At 37.4% G+C, this 21,755-nt stretch overlaps 2 protein-coding genes across 2 annotated transcripts in view; both read right to left on the reverse strand.

Moving 5' to 3' along the window:
* LOC149122749 (uncharacterized) overlaps positions 1-4,649 on the reverse strand; it is an 83,578-nt gene extending 78,929 nt beyond the window's left edge. Inside the window, exons 1-2 of the mRNA XM_089311791.1 lie at positions 4,479-4,649; positions 529-593 (exon numbers count right to left, since the gene is read on the reverse strand). Coding sequence (XP_089167917.1) covers positions 529-593; positions 4,479-4,506 — 93 coding nt within the window. The 5' untranslated portion in view covers positions 4,507-4,649. The remainder of the gene's footprint in view (positions 1-528; positions 594-4,478) is intronic.
* LOC103346877 (uncharacterized) overlaps positions 4,523-21,755 on the reverse strand; it is a 46,674-nt gene continuing 29,441 nt past the window's right edge. The window contains exons 21-29 of the mRNA XM_089311265.1: positions 19,560-19,596; positions 19,137-19,195; positions 17,507-17,617; positions 15,552-15,675; positions 14,461-14,516; positions 12,313-12,430; positions 11,954-12,012; positions 8,212-8,299; positions 4,523-4,716 (exon numbers count right to left, since the gene is read on the reverse strand). Of these exons, the coding sequence (XP_089167391.1) occupies positions 4,661-4,716; positions 8,212-8,299; positions 11,954-12,012; positions 12,313-12,430; positions 14,461-14,516; positions 15,552-15,675; positions 17,507-17,617; positions 19,137-19,195; positions 19,560-19,596 (708 nt within the window). The 3' untranslated portion in view covers positions 4,523-4,660. The remainder of the gene's footprint in view (positions 4,717-8,211; positions 8,300-11,953; positions 12,013-12,312; positions 12,431-14,460; positions 14,517-15,551; positions 15,676-17,506; positions 17,618-19,136; positions 19,196-19,559; positions 19,597-21,755) is intronic.

Raw genomic sequence — 21,755 nt, forward strand, 5'->3', positions numbered from 1 at the left:
TATTGGTTCACTCCCCAAATGGCCGCCTCAGCCGGTGTTGCGCTGATCCGAAGCCAGGAGCCAGGTGCTTCCTCCTGGTCTCCCATGCGGGTGGAGGGCCCAAGGACTTGGGCCATCCTCCACTGCCTTCCCGGGCTACAGCAGAGAGCTGGACTGAAAGAGGAGCAGCCGGGACTAGAACCCAGGGCCCATATGGGATTCTGGCACCACAGGCGGAGGATTAGCCAGGTGAGCCATGGTGCCGGCCTGTGTAATAGGTTTTTAAAAATGTTATTTAACACCATATCTAGAATTGTTTGCCTCTTTCAAGAAAATGATTAGCTCTATTATACAGCAGCTTCTAAGATTTTGTCTAATAAGCAGTTAACATGTTTTTAATTAAGCATTAAATTATGATTTTTGATACATATATACACACCTACATATATTATATAAATATATATATATGTGGTATGGACAGTCATTTTGATTGGTATATGCTATGCTACACACACAAATATGAAATCAGAAGTTTACATTTTTACATACTTGCTTATTTTTACTTCCATCAAGCCATTCTTGTTCTTCCTTGTTTGTTGTTTTAATGTCATTATCTGTTGAAGAAGAATTGACATTTTTTAACTCAAGTTCTGTGCTTTTATATTGATTAGTATTGCAGTGAGGAAGGAAATGCCTCTTCAGATGTTTTGGTATTGGTTTTAACTTGATTCTGCCTGTAACTACAAAACACTAGACTTTATTATTTGAATCACATGCTTCAATTGTTTAGTTTGGGTAAGCCACAAGTCCAAAATGTTTTCTGGGCCACTGAGGTGAGGCACATATCCAGGGTCTAATCCAATTAGTGATATTTTGTTTAATATTTTTTGGCATTTACACAGGTAACTCTGGTGTCCCTTACAGATCTATGTTTCCATTTAAATATGTTAATTATCAGTGAGAGGAAAGCTATAATCTTAAAAAAATACCAAGTAACTTATTTTATCAATTGAAAGCTTAAGCTTAATCTTTCATTGAATATTTAATTCTTTAAGAAATACCTCTGACTTCCAAATTATCAGCAAACAACTTGAGGAGACAGCAGATATCTTCCTGTGTACTAAATATAATCATGTAACCCACTCAGAAGTTTATGCTAAATACCAGCCCACGCAGAATTATCTATACTCTTGTCTCTATTGTTTATATGTAAACTCGAGCTCAAGAATAAAAATGATTTTCTGAATTATATCCTGTTGACTTTAGGTGGCATAAGAGGAGTAATCCAAAAGTGAACCCTGGAACAAAATGATGTCTGAAAGTCACACTATGAAATTATGCAGTCACACAGAAGTGCTCCAGGGTTAAATTCTGTGTTCTGATTTCCTCAGCTATTACTTTTATCTGTCCATGAGATTCTATGGATGTTGATGGATTTTTGGTCACAGAGTTCATAAAACAGTTATGTATCATCAATTGTCAAATTTGTATATCTCTGACAACTCATTATTGAGAATCAAAGGATAATCAAACTAGTAGGCAGCTGGGGGCAGAAGCACAGTCTGAAAAACTTAAAAGTTATTTGTTCAACCATAAGAATGAAAATAATACAAATAAGATTAACATATACAAATAAATTAATTAAAATTAGTTTAGTTCCAATATAGAAGCAAAGTACACAGAATCTCAGAATGCTCTAACTGGTATTTATCTGAAATATTTTTATCATTTTTATAAAAGATAAACTATCATATTTAAATACTTTAAGACAAGTCTAGAACAAAATCAGAAAAACTGAAAAATTGTTATAGAATGCTATTATTTAATAAATATAAATTTTAAAATACAACTTTTGGATTATAGTGGTTCTTCCCCCCATAACTTCCCTCCCACTTGCAACCATCCCATTTCCTACTCCCTCTCCCATCCTATTCTTTATTAAGATTTATTTTTAATTATCTTTATATAGAGAAGATCAACTCTATACTGAGTAAAGATTTCAACAGTTTGCACCCACACAGACACACAAAGTATAAAGTACTGTTTGAAGACTAGTTTTACCGTTAATTCTCATAGTACAACACAGTAAGGACAGACGTCCTAAAGGGGAGCAAGTACACAGTGACTGCTGTTCTTGATTTAACAATTGACACTCTTATTTATGATGTCAGTGATCACCTGAGGCTCTTGTCATGAGCCGCCAAGGCTATGGAAGCCTCTTGAGTCCACAAACTCTGACATTATTTAGATAAGGCCATAGTCAAAGTGGAAGTTCTTTCCCACCCTCAGAGAAAGGTATCTCCTTCTTTGATGGGTTGTTCTTTCCACTGGGATCTCACTCATGGAGATCCTTCATTTTTTGCCAGTGCCTTGGCTTTCAGTGCCTGAAATACTCTCATGGACTTTTTAGCCAGATCCAAATACCTTAAGGGCTGATTCTGAGGCCAGAGTGCTGTTTAGGGCATCTGCATTCTATGAATCTGCTGTGTATCCTGCTTCCCATGTGAGGGCATCTGCCATTCTATGAATCTGCTGTGTATCCCGCTTCCCATGTTGGAGTGTTCTCTCCTTTTTAATTCTATCAATTATTATTAGCAGACACTGATATTATTTATGTGATCCCTTTGACACTTAATCCTATCTTTATGATCAAATATGAACTTAAACTGATCACTTTAATTAGTAATATGGCATTGGTACCTGTGAACTTAATGGGATTTGGAGTCCCATGGCAAATTTTTAGCTTTACCCTTTAGGAGTAAGTCTGAGGGATCGTGTGCCAAACTGTACATCTCCTCCCTATCTTATTCCCACTCTTATTTTTAACAGAAGTCAATTTTCAATTGCATTTAAACACCTAAGAATAACTGTGTGTTAAGTAAAGAGTTCAACCAATGGTATTAAGTAGAAAAAGAAAATATTAAAAAGAATAAAATAGTAAGCTGTTCCTCAACAGTCAGTACAAAGTCTGATCAAGTCATTGCTTCTTGTGTCAGTTTCACTTCTACAGGTTTCCTTTTAAGTGCTCAGTTAGTTGTCACAGATCATGGAGAACATATGATATTTGTCCCTTTGGGACTGGCTTATTTCACTCAGCATAACATTTTCCAGATTCCTCCATTTTGCTGCAAATGACCAGATTTCATTTTTTACCACTGTCTATTATTCCATAGAGTACATATTTCATAATTTATTTATCCAGTCTTCTGTTCATGGGCATTTAGGTTGATTCCATGTCTTCGTTATTGTGAATGAGCTACAATTAACTTTGAGGTACAGATAGCTCCTTTATTTGCCAATTTAATTTCTCTTGGGTAAATTCTGAGGAATGGGATGGCTGGGTCGTGTGGTAGGGTTATATTCAGAAGAAATAAAACTTTAAAGGTGATTCCAATACAGGGACTGCATTAACATTTGGGGAAGACTACAAAGGGTTTCAAGTAGTAATTCTAAATTCTGATCCAAGTTGGTATGTTCAGGTGCCAAAAAATCAACTCAAATAATTTTAGGTGTTAATTGCAATTTTCAATCCATTCTCTTCAAAGTGCAGAATCAACTTTTTCAGAGAGATATGCCATAAATACTATTAGTTGTAACAGTTAATGGGTCATGGATATTGGAATGTAGGACTCTGCATGCTGGTACTTAATTTTCCCAGTTTTCATATCTAATAAACTAAGTATGAACAGAGCAGTCCACTAAGTAAAGGATCTCCAGATACTCACAAGGATTTTAATGGTAAAAGGAACCCTAAGATGAGAATGTTTAAGAATTCTAATTTACAATTACTTGGGGGCACTAAATCAGTTCTTAAAGAAAATTTAAAGTATATATTTTTGTTCTATATTGACACATCATTGTGGCATAGAATATGTTGTTTCCATATGTGTATTGTATTATACAATGTATAATGATCTGATTAGATCATTATTAGCATACCAGTCACCTCAAATATTCACTCTTCGGGAAAATTCAAAATCTTATTAACTATTTTGAGATTGCAGTTCCTCTTCTGTGCTTTAAAAACTGAGATTAAGTATGATTAAGTAATGTCTGTGTTCTCTGTAATCACACACACACACACACACATATGAGAGTATGCTAATCAGAACATCACTAGGATGGAACAATTAAAACAAATGAAATGTTAGGAATAATATTCCAATTTAGGCAAAGATCAGAATGCTATGACATTTTAAACCAATAAAATTTCAATATCTTAATTAACTTATGTCAATCCTAATAAAAGATAGGAATTTTAAACTAGGCACTTCAGGGTATCAAAAAATGAAAGGTATTTTTTAGCATCTCAGTTAAAGGTTACAGTCTCTAGATGAGAAATATATTTTTTCAGACATGAATCTGAAAAAGGATATCTGCATTATTTGTGTCAAAACCTTTTATCAAATCTGCAGACAAAAATAATTTTTAGAATGAAGATTGAAGGCATTTCAAATACTACATTTCTTTCCAGAGTAACATTTGTACTGCAAAATTACCTTGTCTGCATGTTTGTACTTCATTCATTCCCACTGATGTTGTCCAAAAAGGATGTATTGCTTCCAGACGAGGCTGAAGGAGTTTTGAAACAAGATAGTTAACAATGCGTATTTCATATAATATGTATTTAATAATTAGAGAAAAATGTAAAATACAAATTATTACCAGCCATTGAGAATATTCAAGACAAAAATGTAAACGTTATTACCGTCAACTCAGTGGATCCCTTAGCAAACTCTAAAAAGCAAAAGAGATATACAGTCAATTATATGTAAATATGACAAGGCCGACAATATATTGGTGCAGGTTTAGTATTGTGCTAAGTCCACATGTGTGGCTATGGAAATGATTACTGTAGGTTTGGGGGAAGTGGTTTATATTTGGGGTGCTAGGAAAACAACATGCAAGATAGAAGTATATATAAAAAAATACAAACCAGAGTTCTTTCAAAAATAAGTTCCTAGTATTATACAGCATAGTTGAGTGACTATATCACAGAAACCTATCTTATAATGAAATAAAAGGAGTACCAAGCTTTAATAACATCATGTGAAAGAAAGGAACATGCCAATACCCTGATCTCATCAAGATATGTTGTATACATAAAATGAAATGTCATACTGAATTCCATAAACATATACAATAATTTTTAATAAAAATAAAGATAAAAAATCAAATAAGATTCAACAATAGACCTATGGGTTTAATAAAACACACCACTAAGATTTCAAAAGGTATGACAATGTCTCAAAAAGTATGACTGTTAATTAAGCAAAAAGGTACCCATATGCCAAAGTGATCATGCTGAGTACTGGGGACAAATGTGATCTTTAATCAAAGGAACAAATCATGACCATGAGAGTCTAAATGAGAAAGCTGATGGTCGAATGTGACAGCATACCTTTACTGTACACATCAGAATCATTTATTCCATTGTGCTACAATTGTTTTTCGGTGTCTCCTGTATTTTGGAAGCGTACAGTTGTGATGAAAGATGAATATATAATTCATTTCTTAGCAGAGAAAGTGGTCTGACCTCATCAATTGGTTTATATACTTGGCTTTAGATAATAACACATAGTCCCAGTTTTCTATATTATGGGGACTACTGGTTTGTGTACATTTCTTTCCTCCTCTAGTTTAGCTTTGAAAGATTTTACTTATTTATCTGAAAGATGGAAGATGATAGATGAGAGAGACAGAGAAATATCTTCCATCTACTCTTCAAATGCCCACAAAAGCCATGGCAACATCAAATGGAGGGGTCGGCACTGTGGTGTAGCAGGTAAATCAGCTGCCTGCTGTGCCGGCATCCCATATAGGCACCAGTTTGAGACCTGGCTTCTCCCCTTCCAATCCAACTCTCTGCTGTGGCTTGGGAAAGCAGTAGAAGATGGCCCAAGTCCTTGGGCCCCTGCACCCACTTGGGAGACCCAGAAGAAGCTCCTGGTTCCTGACTTCAGATCAGCTCAGCTCTGGCCTTTGTGACCATTTGGGGAGTAAACCAGCAGATGGAAATCTCTCTCTCTCTCTCTCTCTGCATCTCCTTCTCTGTGTAACTCTTTCAAATAAATAAATAAATTTTTAAAAAATCAAGTGGAAGCTAGGAGACTGGATTGCCTTCCAGCTCTCACACAAGTGTTGCAGAATCTCAAGTACTTGGGTCCATCATCCACTGCTTCCCAGGCAGTATTTCAGGAGGATGAACCTGAAGTGTGGCACCCGAATACGGAATACAGGCATCCCAACAGGTGGCTTAACCTACAGTCCCACAGTGCCTAGCCCTAGTTAGGTGTCTTAAAGATTTTTATCCCCTGATTCAAGGAGGTACATAGAACATATCTAAGTAATTGCATATAATATGCTTTTGATACAGAAACCTAGTCATCAAAAAGAATAAATTCATTAAGCTGCCACAGAATTATTAATATCACTTTTATTCTAAATCAATGCGATATTTACTGAAAAATTCTGGTATTGAAGGAATGAAGTCTATGATATCTTGCTTCCAAACACATTTATTCTAGCATAGTATGCTAACTTTAATTTTGTGAAACTACTTTATAAAAAATTTAGGTATAAGATAAGCCAATGATTCAATATTCAAATTTTTCTCATTTAAATAGCATCCATGCAATTTATATCACTAGTGCTTGAGAATTAAATGAAGTTCAAATGAGTGGCTGCAATACCAGCACACCATCCTGTTTTTGGTAATCTCTGGAGCAGCAATAACCTAATGTGTTTAAATGTGAACATACAGAAGGCATCTGAGGTGAATATTCTCAGGTTTCCTCATTAGTAACTCTAAATTTACCAGGTTCACTTTATTCTCTTCTTCCCTCTTCAGAATCATCCCTCCTTATCAAAAGTAATCTCTGGATCTGTGCTCTGGATTCTTCACCTTACCATTAATTTTAGGGATTATTCACACCACTTATTTTCCCATTTATCGCTACAATTTACAGTTCTAACTTCTATTTCAACCTCCCTTCAACTTTCCATCCAACTCTCCTTCCCTTCCCCAGAGCCTCTCTTACTTTCCTCCTTCTTCACTTCCTTCTTCCCTCTCATTCCTGTTTCCAATTTCTCCCTCTCCTCTTCTCTCCTCTCCTCCCCCTTCTTCCCCTCCCCTTCCCTCTCCTCTCTTCCCCTCCCCTCCCCTCTCCTTCCCTCTCCTCCCCCCTTCCCTCTCCTCTCCTTCTCTCCTCTGCCCTGCTCTCCTCTCTTCTTTACTTATCTCCACTCACTTCCCTCCCTCTCTCCTTCCTTCCTTCTTTCCTTGCTTTCTTGCTTTCCTCCTCCCCTGTCATCCTCTGGATAGGAACATGCTGAGAATTAAAAGCAAAAAATACTCTCCCTCTATCCTTTTAGTTCTTGAATACTTCTCCCAAGGTCCTTCTTTCAAATATCTCTGGAGGCAAACTTGTAACCTTAAAGCTCACCAGGGATTGTGATAAAAATGCAGAATCCCACATTTAAGGAAATAGAATGTGCATTCTGAATAAGGTCCCCAGAGATTCTTAAGTTTAAGAAGTTCTAGTCTTTACAAAGCTTCCTTATATATTCCTTTTCCTTAACTCCCCTTTCTGGAATGTAGCCTTAAGTTCATCCCTGCCACACCCCCCAAATTTAAATGGCATAAGATGTCATGGTTTAACGGGCTTTTTCTCAGGCAGTTAATTTTATTTCACCCTTTTTCCCATTCTAATTTCATTTAAAAAGACTAAAATTACAAAGTAATGAAATGACAAGTCAACCAGAACAATAGAACATTCAGAAATATATGGAGATGGTCAAAGGACATGAATGGACAATTCTCAAAAGAAGAAATACAAATAGTCAATATACACACATACACACACACACACACACACAAATATATATAGTACTCAATATTACTAGCCATTAGGAAAACGCAATGAGAAAATTACCATGAGATATCACCTCAGCCCTCAGAATGGCTGTTAACTCTCCCCCATTCTGAATCCTCATTCCCAGACTTTATTATGATTGTAGGTTATCCTGAAATGGAGCTAACACTTCAGCTCCTCTGGGACACTCACAATTTAATGCATTGCTAACTAGTGGCACAATACACAGCTTACCACTCTCATTTATCTTTTCCTTACTATGCATTTAATACACAACTTTCTTTAGCTATTGGTATACATCAATATTCATGTCTTAGATAAACATCTGTCAACTGGCTTTAAAAACTGCAGTTCTTACCTTCCAGTGGTTCATTCATATCTTTTCTTTTTGCATCGGCTGCCATTGATTGATTAATGGATTTCTTCCAAGAATTTGTAGAAATAGTCTATTAAAGTTAATGCCAATAATGAGCTGCATACACTTCCCAACAATGTTCTAAAAGAATCTTAATTTTCCACTTTCTAAAGATTTCCACTTTATAAAGGCAAAAATAAGATCAGCATGTTTTATACAAATTCTCAAGATCAGGCCTAACTTTGGGTTTCATGTTACTGATTCTATAAATGCAGCATGGAGGTTCAGAGGAGCAATAACTTATGATACTAAAAACACATATTTTAGCTACAAACTAACTCAAAAAGTCAACTCTGCATTGTATTCCCCAATAAAATAAAGAAGACAAACTAGAAAAACACATTGAAAAATTGTAGTGTTATAATACAGAGTTAAACACATAAACAATTTCTAGGTTTTGTCTTAAAATAACATTCTAAACATAAGAAACTTCAAAGTATGTCATACTGAGTATACACAGAACATCTCAGAAGCTGTACATTTACATACACAGTGGTTTAGAAATGCTAAGTTTTCTTTTCATTTACTTATTTGAGAGGTCAAGAGATACAGAGAAAGAAAAATATAACACGGAGAGAAAAAGAGAGAAAGAGACAGACAGGCTAGGGAATATATCAGTTCACTGGTTCTGTCTCCAAATGCCACCACTTGTCAGCCATGGGCCACACCAAAGCTGAGAGCCAAGAACTCAGTCCCAGTCTCTGATGTGGATGGCAAGAACACAATTACATTAGCTTAGACCTGTTGCTTACAGGGATGTACATTAGCTGGAAGCTGGATTTGGAATTAAGACATTAACCCAGGTACTAAGATGTAGGCTGCCAGAATCCCAACTGAGCTCTTAAATGCTAGGCAGAATTCCTGTCCTAAATATTATCTAATACAATGTTTAAACATGTGAAGATGGTTTGAATGAAACAGCAGGAGAGTAAGTAAAATTTTCCTTTATGTTATGCTTCATAACAGTATGCAAAAACCTGTATTAGTATGCAACTCATTGAAAGAAAGAAATACTGTGAAGATTGTACTGTAAGCTTTAATAAGAATAAGTGTATTTTTCTGCTTCAGCTTCTAACATGTGTCTGACACTCACTTGCATCATTTATTTTCTACACACAATAACATATTAAAAAAAGATTGAGGGTGATGGTTAGTCCACTACCTGCATCTTGCTAATTTCTGGAAGTGAAGAATAAAATAATAAACAGAGGTGATCCACTAATCTTTCTGTTCATAATGTCCTCCTTCTAGACATTCAAAGCGAATGTACATTCTCATTCTTATGCTGGGCAGCATCAAATCAGTAGCCATATTTTTTCCCTCTGCCTACAGAATTCCACCATACAACCCATTCCAACACAAAGCACAGACACCCTCAATATCTCTATTCAACAGTCTCTCATTACTTTTTATGAAGCATTTAGAGGTAATTTTTAGTGCTTGTTACCTTGATTTTCTGTTCCAACCATAAGAGAAGTAGCCCAAACCTGTAAAGTCAGTGCCTAACTGCCCTACCACATAGTTGGAACTCACCAACAAAATTTATTTAAGGTGTCAATTAAAATATTACCAGAAAGGCCTCTCAAGTATAAAATTACTATATTCCTATAGAAAATTTCCAAAAGAAATCATCCCTGAATTAGAAAAAGTTCCAAGGTAGTTAGTATTCATATATTTGGTCACTGGTAGAGTGGAAACATTCTTTATTTCTTAGAAAAGAGTATTCTTAACAAATTCCTTGTGGTATCTAAACCTTTCTTTTTCACTGCATGGTACTGGATTTATGAAAGAAACCTTGAGTTTGCACAGCTGTAAAGTACTTAGCACATAGTTGAATTACTCATGGGATGGGGAAATGTGAGGAACTAATTCCTTATAGGTATGCACTAAAGAGAGAAAGGGGAAACAGCCTCTTTGCAAGTGGTTGGTCAAATGGTGAAGAAGATAAGTCTAAAGGATTATGTCTGATGTGAGATTGCCTGCGCTTAAGTCTAGGCTCCTGCTCAGAATTCTAGCTTCCTACAAATGTGGGCAGAGTGAGGCAGTTTGTGGTGACTCAAGTACTTAAGTTCTAGCCATCCACATGGGAGACTGAAACTGAGTTTCCAGTTCCCGTATCTCAGCTTCAATGAGGTCATGTTCCTGGAGTTGCAGGCACACATAGGGATTGACCTATAGGACCCAAGAGAGTTCTGCGTGTCTGAACTGCATGTGAGTAGATATCTATCTGTGTATCTCTGTGTCTGCCTTTTGTGTCAATATCTTCAACAAGGTACAAAAAGCCTTAAGGAAAAGATCTAAACTATAATAGGTGTTTAGCTTCTAAACTGTGCCAGACTAGGGAGAGAATTTTGACAGTGGGGTAAGCTGTTCCTGGGGACACTGGCATCCCATAGAGTAGTGCCTAACCTACTATATTCGTACTCCAGATTCTAGATCATGTGCATGCTGCGAGGCAGGTATGGCTTATATACATGAGTCCCTGCCAAGCCTGCAGAGGGTCAACCAAATACCAAACTCCTAGATAGAAACTGCCCAGTCCTGAATGTGTCAAGTATTTGTGGAGTAAATCACTGCACTGAAGATCTCTCTGTTGGTTTGCCACTCAAATAAGTGAAAATAAGTAACATTAAAACATGCCAGGCACTTATTTTCACATTTTCTTTATTAAACTGATCACATAACAATGGCTACAATTATGGTTGTCCCACTTTAAAGTTTTGCTAATACCCAACAACCAAATGATAAAAAATGAGACCCACTAGTTTTCTGCCCAGAATATTCTAACACTAGACTTTCACACACATAATTCCATCTCATCCGTTCGTTGCCAGCATCATAGCTACATTCAGAAAGGTTTTCTCTGACTAAGGAATTCCAAATTCAAAGGTTGAGCATACACACAAACAGCTTATTCTACCCCATGCTCAGTTAAGCATATACACAAAGAGCAGATTCTACCCCATGTTCAGTTAGAGGCAGACATGGGAAAATAGAACAGGAACTAGTATAAACCACTATTTCTGCCACTGAAGTCAATATACTTGAAGAAAAGGCAGAAAACAGAATCCTCAATTCAGTCTTGAAGGTCAGGTAATATTGCTTAATTTCTGGCCGAGAGTCAGATTGGGTACAAAATAAGGACAGAAAGCCATCCGAGGTGTGAGGTAGATAGCTCTTCTGACTTCTTCACCACTGGGACAAGGGTTTAGCTCCTAATTCTTTTTCCTAGGTTCTAAAGGCAAGAGAGTTGGCTGAAGCGAATGTCAAGACAGCCTCAAAACCTCTCCTTTACGTAGCTTCAGATAAGTAAGGGGAAGCTTGTATTACATAGGTACTAGGTATCCCACTCTTTCCCAGATAAGAAATATCGTCAAGAGTATATGAACAAACAACAAATCTAGTTCCGAAATGGACACAGCACCTCAACAGACCTGTCTCAAAATAAGAGGTAGAAATGGCAATAAATATAAAAGTATGTTCAACATCACCAACCACCAGGGAAATGCATATCAATGCCTCAAAGAGATATCATACCACCCCTTCTCAAGATAGCTAAAATGTTTATCTGCCTGTCTTTTGTAAGTAGCTGTCTCTCAAGTAACTTTATTCCTTCAAGCAAACACCAATTTTGTTTTAACATGACTGAAATCAGGTATTTCCAAATCACAAGAAGACACAGTACCTTCGAATTCTTTTGTGATTTGCTGTCTTCAGGATCTCTTTGGGAGGTAGACTCCTTATCTACAAATGCAGTAACAGATCAACTAGTGAGAACATTTCTTCACATGGAAACATTTTACATAAAGGCGTGTCTCTCTCCACTCATGAATATTGCAATGAAATGAATATTTCAATGAAATATAACGAATAGTAAGGATGAATTTCAGAGGGTTGAAGCTGTTTCAGGAAGAAGTTGGTTATATAAAAAAAAGCCAAAGAAAACCCTCAAAGTAAATGGCTATCCAATTCAGAGCTACTCACTTCTGTTCATTGTATTTTAATATTAAGTTTCAAAGGATAGGCAACCACTACCCATGTTACCATTGTCCAATCCACGATCATAGTTGAACGCATATTTATTCACTGGCTGGTGTGGAGCAACTTGAGTGATGGCAATATCTTTTAAGCCCTTCTTACTCGCTACAGTTGACATTCCTTCCTGCAGGAAGATAAAATACAAATTCAACAATCACCCAAGTTCTCAACCCCTCAGCCACTCATTCAGGAAGACAGGATTTACTAAGTGTGTCATGTCACAGGCACAGTCCTTGCAAAGGTTGAGCATACACACAAACAATAGATTCTACCCCATGCTCAGTTAAGCATATACACAAAGAGCAGATTCTACCCCATGTTCAGTTAGAGGTAGACATGGGAAAATAGAACAGGAACGCATAAACCACTATTTCTGCCACTGAAGTCAATATAGTTGAAGAAAAGGCAGAAAAGAGAATCCTCAATTCAGTCTTGAAGGTCAGGTAATATTGCTTAATTTCTGGCCGAGAGTCAGATTGGGTACAAATAAGGACAGAAAGCCATCCGAGGTGTGAGGTAGATAGCTCATCTGACTTCTTCACCACTGGGCCAAGAATTTAGCTCCTAATTCTTTTTTCCTAGGTCCTAAAGGCAGGAGAGTTGGCTGAAGCGAATGTCAAGATAGCCTCAAAACCTCTCCTTTACGTAGCTTCAGATAAGTAAGGGGAAGCTTGTATTACATAGGTACTAGGTATCCCACTCTTTCCCAGATAAGAAATATCGTCAAGAGTATATGAACAAACAACAAATCTAGTTCCGAAATGGACACAGCACCTCAACAGACCTGTCAAAAGTAGCCTCTCAGCTTAAAAAACACATATATCCTAAAGGAAGTCACTGTGTGCTTTAGTGGTCTCTTTGCTTCAACTTGTATGCATACTTTAGAATTTCTTGGTTTTTTTTTTTTTTTTTTTTTTTTTTTTTTTTTTTTTTATACATTGGCTACCACAGATGCTCATTACACCTACGTGGGCATTAAATACTGGCATATTTTATGAATGTGGTATATGGCATGCAAAAAGGCTATATCTTCTTTGCAAAGTACCGTAGCTAAAAGTGACAGTGCAACATACTAATATGTGCTATGACTTAAATAAGGTCCGTGATACCACTATACTGCTTAAACCTAAGAGCTCTGAACATGGCTACCTCACTCTCTTTTTGTCACAGTAAGAAAAATCATTTTAACTTATGTTAGTATTTACATATTTACCAAAATGATAGTCCAGATTCATCCAATTCTAATTATCTCTATTTATGAGAACACCACCAAAGTGGTTGTCCTCCCACAGATTTACTACTTCGCATTTACTACTTGCTTTAAATGTTACTACTTGCGTATCTCAGCTGCTATTCCAAAGATGTTAAGAATGCACTGAAACACAGGTATTAGGTTTTCAACTTGCAAGTTGTGGAGATAACACATCAATTTTGGTATCTAAAAATCTCATCAGCATGACAAGACATCTATAGATATATTGGAATCAGATGTCTGGTGTTACATTCTTTTTTTGTTGTTGCTGTTAATGAATATAATTTGCAGAGCAAATTTATTTCTTTATATTACCAAGGTCCTATTTATGTGTTTTGAATTATGCTACAATTGTCACACTAAATAAGTCATGTAGAACTGTAGAAGACTACTAAAGTAGCAGGGCAATAGTTATAACATAATGCATTACTAATTGTTTGATGAAAACAAGGAAATCAGAGAGTGTACGCACACAGATGAAAAAGAAGAGCCACCCCCAGTACTCAGTAGGCCCCTGCCCCAGTGGCTCAGATGCTGAGCAGGACAGCAGCATGCAATATGAAAAATTCCAGGGTTCCATTACCGACCCCTGTGCAGGAACCCAGCTTACTGCAAACGTGCAATCAGGGAGGGAGTCAATGATGTCTCAAGCTCTTGGGTCCCAGACACCCATGAGGGACACCTGGGTTGAGTTTCTAACTCCTGACATCTTCATTTGGCCTGGCTCTGTTCATGGCGTCACAAACATTTGGCAGGTGATCTCTCGGTGTCTGCCTCACTTGTGTCTTTACTATCTCTCTTGATAAAGTGGTGGCAGAAAAAACAAGCACTCTTTTCTATATTTTACCATCGATTAATATAACACTCACATATAAAAGTCACAAGAAAACAAGGGACAGTACCTCAGACTTTAAGGAGTATTTTAAAGGCTCATCATCTGGTCTGAAGCCAGGCATATCTATAAAACATAGGCAGGGATGTACTAATGAGAACATTTGTCAACTGTTGCTTTTTTTTAAAAGATATTTTAATTTATTTGAAAGTCAGAGTTATACCGAGAGAGACAGAGAGAGAGAGGTCTTCCATCCACTGGTTCACTCCCTGTTGGCTGCAACAGCAAGAGCTATGCCAATCTGCAACCAGGAGCCAGCAGCTTCTTATGGGTCTCCAATGTGGGCATGTGGGCATGTGGGCGCAGGGGCCCAAGGTCTTGCATCATCTTCTACTTTCCCAGGCCATAGCAGATATCTGGATGGGAAGTAGAGCAGCTGGCACTTGAACCAGTGCCCATATGAGATGCCAGCACTGCAGGCGGGGGCTTTACCCACTACACCATATCGCCAGCCCCAACTATTGCTTTTAAAAATTTACACATTCAGCTGAGTTCATCAATAATATACTAAAATTTAAGTAACAGCAATAAAGAATTTCAGATAGAGGGCCAGTGCTCTGGCATAGCAGGTAGAGCCACGGCGATTCAGCAATGGCATACCATATGGCTACGGGTGCAAGTTCCAGTGGCCCCACTTCTGATCCAGCTCTCTGCTAATGTACCTGGGTAAGCAATACAAGATAGCCTGAGTCTTTGGCCCCTTGCACGTACATGGGAGTCCCAGAAGATGCTTCTGGATCCTGGCTTTGGCCTGACCCAGTCCTGCCCATTGTGGCCATTTGGGGAGTGAACGAGCAGATGCAAGATCTCTCTCTCTCCCTCTCTGTCTCTCTTGCACACACTCTCTCTCTTTCTTTCTTTCTCTCTCTCTCACACACACACTCTGCCTCTATGCCTCTGACTCCACCTCTCCCTCTCTGTATCTCTTTCTGATAAAAACATAAATTAAAAAAAAAAGAATTTCTGCTTGTTCAATCAGCACTTTAAACCAGGTTGAGTTGGACATAGAAACAAATAGCGAAAGAAAAATCATCAAAATAATGGAAATCATTTCAGTTCAGACATTAGTACTTAAACAGTGTTTCATTGATAGATACTGACCAATAGTTTTGTCTTCTGGCACTCCAGCAATACCAGATAATGTGTCCTTTGCATGCTCTTGTGCACTTAGACTGACAGCCACATCCTTTTCAGTATCTCCACTTGATGCCATTGACGCTTTTCTCTACAGAAAGAAATAATGCCACAAATTCAGCAAACATTCATTCACATGCTCAGCCAAACAGGAAGATGTTTGCTGTGCTTGGGAAGCAATAGGAGTGCTCAAACAATGAGCTAAATATAAGGAAAGAAGACAGATTCTATCCTGTAGACTAGGGGCAAATTGACCTATGTCGAACAAAGAACAGAAAACCAGAATTCCTCATTTTCAACTATCGCAGTCAGTAAATTACAATGAGGGTAGGATGACAGAATCTTCAGCATGACTTTGAAAACTGAGGCAAGGCTATAGGGTTAGGAACACATTTAGTAAAGCAGATAAAATGCAGGGGCAAAGCATGATGGGCCTGCAAGCATGATGGCAGTGTGAACAAAAGGAGGAGGCAAAACATGGCAAATGAGGGTTAATAAAGTAAGGAAGTAAAATGGCCAACATATTATTGAAACTGAGAGAGACAGGTGCAGCACGTATCCAAGACCAAACCATGAATGCCTATGGCATGCTGGAATCGGAGCTCGGCAGCAATGGGCTCCATCTTTCTCATTCACCATTTTATCAATGTAGAAGAATATTTATAGTTATGCTAATACTAACATATCTATCATAAACATGTTGAATTTATTAAATTTTCCAAGATAGCCTATGTTTATTAAAGACACCATTTAAACAGGCTTTATTTTCCCAAAAGAAAAATGAATTATTATTCATGTTTTACCTCATGCTGAAATGCCATTACATTCTGATTAATAATGGCATTTTGATTCATTATGCTTTTATTTGGAATTCTAAGCACATAGAAATGGCAGTCCAAATATTTCTCTCAAAATCTCATTCAGATGAACAGGTGGCATTAGATATCACAAGATAATATTATTCACATTGGTGGAGCTAAAATAAATTTTTAATTTTTAAGATACAGCTAGTTTCCAAACCAAAACGGATTCCTTATCTCTCTCAGGTCTACTTTATTATTGTCTACATTTAACTACACCAACGGAGTCACACAAATGTGTAGATCTTCTCTAATGTGGCAGTGCACTGTTTACAATGCATTACTAACTTTATGATGGAAATAAATCATACAGGGCAGGCGTGAGAAAGGAAACTCAAATCTTCCTCTTTGTAGTCACTTGCCACAGTGGCTCGGATGCTAAGTGGGACAACAGCATACAATATTTCAGGGTTCCTTTACTGATTCCTGCTTCTCTCCCTCGCATCTTACTGAGGCATATGCAAGGAAGAAATAGGTAGTGACTCAAGCTGTTGTGTCCCTGGCACCCATGGGAGGCCTGGGTTTAGTTTCTGACTCCTTTCACCTGGAACAGGCCTGGCAGGCATCTGGCCGGTATACTGTCTGTGTGTGTCTGCACACGCATCTTTCTTATCTTTCTCTCTGCCTTTGAAATAATTTTTAAAAGGCAAAAAAGAAGCAACTACACCTTTACACATCTCAGCATCAATTAATGCTCACATTTCAAAGTCACAAGAAAATAAAAGGCAATAGCGCAGATTTGGAAGTGGATTCCAGACGTTCATCTTCTGATCTGGAGGTAGCCACTGGATTTACAAAACATAATCACAGCCCCTTGAATGAGAACATGTATTTCTATGAAGTTTATAGGTAAATCCACAATCTACCACCATTCAGGAATATTGCAATAAAATGACAGTAGTGGCAATAAAGTGCAGAATGTAGAAACTATTGTAATAGGGAGATACTTAGCATATACATAAAGCTAAAGAAAATGCAAAAGGAAATGAATGTCATAATGGGACCTACACTTCCCAGTTTAAACAGCAGCAATGATACCGTGATTCATTAAAATATACTGACCTCTTTGGCTATCCTTGCCCAACTACATGACAGGAAATAATCCAGAATATCTCCTTCTGGGACACCTCCAGTGCCAGCACGAACTTCACCCTTTCCACTTGATGTTTCTTCCTATGCCAAAAATAAATAAATTAATTAATTAATAAATACTAAAACAAAACAAGCAATCCAGAAACTCAGCAAACAATCAGTGGCTCCATCACTAAGATACAATTTAATCTGCTTGTCAATTCCTAGGCACATTTCCTCCAGAAAGATAAATATATAAACAGAGGTATTTTCTACCCTATGCTAAGTGGGAGCAGATACATAGGAAAACAAAGAATAGGAGCATATAATTCACCACTTCTACCACTGAGGTAAAAAAAAAAAAGCTACAGTAAAGGCTGACTTGAAACAAGACCCACAGCTTTCAGCATATACAAAAACTCAATTCAAAATGGATCAAGGAACTAAACTTAATACCTGAAGGTATCAAGGTACTACAGGAAAACCTAAGAGAAATGCTGTGAGGCATTGGCCTAGGCAAATACTTTTTGGATAAGACTCTCAAAGCACTGGTGCTAAAAACACAAACAGGCAGACAGGACTGAATCAAGCTAAGAGTCTGCCTATCAAAGGACGCTGTGCATCTAATTTATCTTCTATTCTATTAATTCATTTTCAAAAGGTATATAGAGCTCAGGAAACTTAACAACAACAAAGCAAATGATCTCAGGAAGAAACAGGTACAGGAAATAACAGGTATTTTTCAAAGGACGAAATACAAATGGTCAACAGACACATGAAAACATGCTCAGGGAAAAGCAAATAAACAACATAATGAGGTATCACTTCTCTCCAGTAAGAACATCTGTTAGCCAAAATCAAAGAATAACAAAAGCTGCTGAAGTGGTGTAGCCAAATTCAGTAGTGGTAGGAACACAAATCGGTATAGCCGTTAAGGAAAACAACACAGAGATTCTGTAGAAAACGAAAAATGGATCTACCATGTGACCCAGTTCTCCAACACTTGGGAATGCATCCAAAGAAAGCGAAACGGCATATGAGACTGGTACCTGCATTCTCATGTTAAGAGTAGCACAAGTCACAGTAGTAAAGGGATGAAGTCAGCCTTTGAGCTCCATCAACTAATGATTGGACAATGTTACATGATGAACTATCACTCAGCCATAAACTATGAATTACTGATATTTGGAGCAAAACATGGAACTGGAGATCATTATTCTAAGTGAAGTGAGCCACCCAGAAACACAAATACCACGTTTTCATTTATTTGTAAAAGTAAATTTATAGAGAGCACAAAGTTGTGTGGCTATCATATGATCTGATATATACTTAGAAATATTGTGACACTGAGTTATTGTATTACACAACAATATATTCCTCTTTCCTCACAAAATGATCAATGAATACCTCATTAGGTAAAATTATTATCCATTTTCAAGAAAAGAGTGCATACATGTATACCTGTAATATATACATAAGATGTGACTGTGGCAAAATGTAAAAAAAAAAAAAAACTGTTGAATCTTAAAGCTAAAAAAATGTATAAAAACATTCAAAAGGCTGAAGAAACACACACCACTTTTATGTCTTAATATCACTGAAACCTTGTATGGACAAGTACCTCAGAATCCCACGGTGATTCTACAGCTTCATCACTTATTCCGGAGATAGGCACTGCAACTACAAAATGTAGTAAGCGATCGACTAAGAAGACTATTTATGAAATGTACAGACACACTCAATTCATCTCTCTCTCCACTTATAAATAACTGGAGAAGCCAAAGGTAATACTGAGAAGGTGCTTTAGAAGATTGAGCAGTTTTAGGGAAAATGTCAGAAATATTAAAGCAAAACAAAACAAAACTCTCAAAACAAAGGTAAAATAAAATGGATGTAGGATTTCATTTAACACAACGTTGATGTTTCATTTAGCAGTAACGTTGAAAAAGAAGAACATACATACACTCAAGGACCGCTTCTACTACCTCAGGGGATCAGTCTCTACTAACTTGCATGCCTAGAAATTGGTTAAGTGGGGCAATACCTTCTTCCCTCTTTAGAGGTTCTGCAGAGGATTCCTCCTATAGAAAACAAGGAACCACAAATTTAGCACACATACACATTCAATTACTCAACTACTCACTAAGACAAACACTTACTGTGTCTATCAAAACATAGGCACCACCTAACGAAGACAGGCATGTACACAGAGGCGCATTCTACTCTAGGCTTCCATTGGGGTATATATACATATAGAGGAAAACAATGAAAAGGAAATTAAGATTCACTGATTCTACTACTGACATGATAAATGAAGAAGTTACAGAAGAAGCTGGAATTACAGAAGCTTCAGTTTAGCCGTGACAGTTTACAAAACAGTACAAGGCCACAGCCGTATATTTAAAGTACACAAAGTACAGGGGGATTGTGTGTAGGGTCTTCTGAGAGAGGCTGCAAGGAACAGAATGATGAGACAGAAAACAACATGACAAATGAGGGTAAGAAAGTAAGAAGGTAACATTACAATACATTGCTTGGGACTGGGATAGAGTTACTGTAGAGAATCAGGGTCAAGCTGCAACTAGCATGTGGTATGCTACAACCTGAACACTTTTCTGTACAAGACTCCATAGAATCATGGCTCAATACTCTAGTCATGAATGTAATTTAGAAAGGCCAATCTGGCAGGATGTTCAGATGCATGCAATGCATTCTCTGAAGCATTTCTCAGATTTGAGAGCCTCAGGAGACTTAGCAGTCACATCTAGAAGAAGACTTATGGTACAGGAGCAGAAAAAAAAACACTCTTGGAAATGGTGGCTTGTCAAAAAGATAAATGAATACAATAAGCTAATATTGTATAAGCAAATTTTTGTAATCATGGACTAAATCCTGGTATTTTGGAAGTGAAAAAAAGGGGCAAACTATCATGAGGTCCTCATGGAAAATGACAATTATCAATCATTTTATCAAGGATCTAAACTAACTCTTTTTCTATGTAGTTCTGTCACGTTGCTGTAACATGCAGTCGTAAATTTCAGAAAAGACTTATGTCAATGAAACCTATTGGAGATACTGAAATAGGAGATGGTAAAACATACATCTAAACATTTTCAAGGTTAGAAGTGCCAATGAGATGCCAGAGTAATGAAGAATCCTTTTCTGTACCACGATGATTTCAGATAGATATCCAAAACCATTCAGCATTAAGTTTAATCTGGTTTCCTAGTTTTTTAGTTCATTACATTTTTGAGCCTTCAAAACTAAAAGTATATAATAAGAAAAGGGGGGAGGGGTTATAGATCCAGAGACATAGACCTAGACCTAGCCATAGAAATAGTCATAGACATAGACATATAGACATAGACATCAACAAAAGTATAAACATAGACGACAGAATGAGAGGGAGAGCGAAAGTGAGAGATCAGACAGAATCCTATAGAGGGTTTCATTATTCATATTTCTGCAAAATCCAGTCTAGGGTTTTGTAAAATCAGGAGCTGGGGACTCAGTCAATTTCTCCCAATGGGTAGCAAAGACTGAATTATTAATCCATGGAAGCCTGTCAGGGTGCCTCCTGGTTGAAAGTTAGAATTAGGCACAGGAAAAGGACAGAAGCCATCCTAGGTGTGAAGTAGATAGCTCATCTGACTTCTTCACCACTGGGACAAGGGTTTAGCTCCTAATTCTTTTTTCCTAGGTCCTAAAGGCAAGAGAGTTGGCTGAAGCAAATGTCAAGATAGCCTCAAAACCTCTCCTTCGCGTAGCTTCAGATAAGTAAGGGGAAGCTTGTATTACATAGGTATCCCACTCTTTCTCAGATAAGAAATATTGTCAAGTATATTTGAAGAAGCAACTGTGTGTACTGATGGTCCTCTCCCACTTAATGTTGTATGATTATTCAGAATTTCTCTACAGACAAACCCCACCACCTGCAAAAGTTGAGTGGCCTTTTTCCTGGTCTTGGCTGGGATCAGATTTAAACCATCTCCATTAAACAATCCACACAAGGGTCCAGAGACGCCCCTCATTTCCTCTCCTTTATGAAATCCTCTCATTACCTGGTTAATGCCACTCTTAGTATCACTGGTTGCTATTCTCACCCTGACTTGTATACTACAGTGTCTGTTTAAATGTTTACAGCAGGTTATAATGGAATGAACCAAGGCCTTCATCAACCAGTCAACCAGATGCTTCTCCAACCATACATGCCTGTCCCTGCGGAGCCCCAAGAAACCCC

The sequence above is a fragment of the Oryctolagus cuniculus genome, chromosome 13, assembly GCF_051225735.1.
Source record: "Oryctolagus cuniculus isolate XC-2025 breed Fujian yellow rabbit chromosome 13, ASM5122573v1, whole genome shotgun sequence".
NCBI classification, from domain to species: Eukaryota; Metazoa; Chordata; class Mammalia; order Lagomorpha; family Leporidae; genus Oryctolagus; species Oryctolagus cuniculus.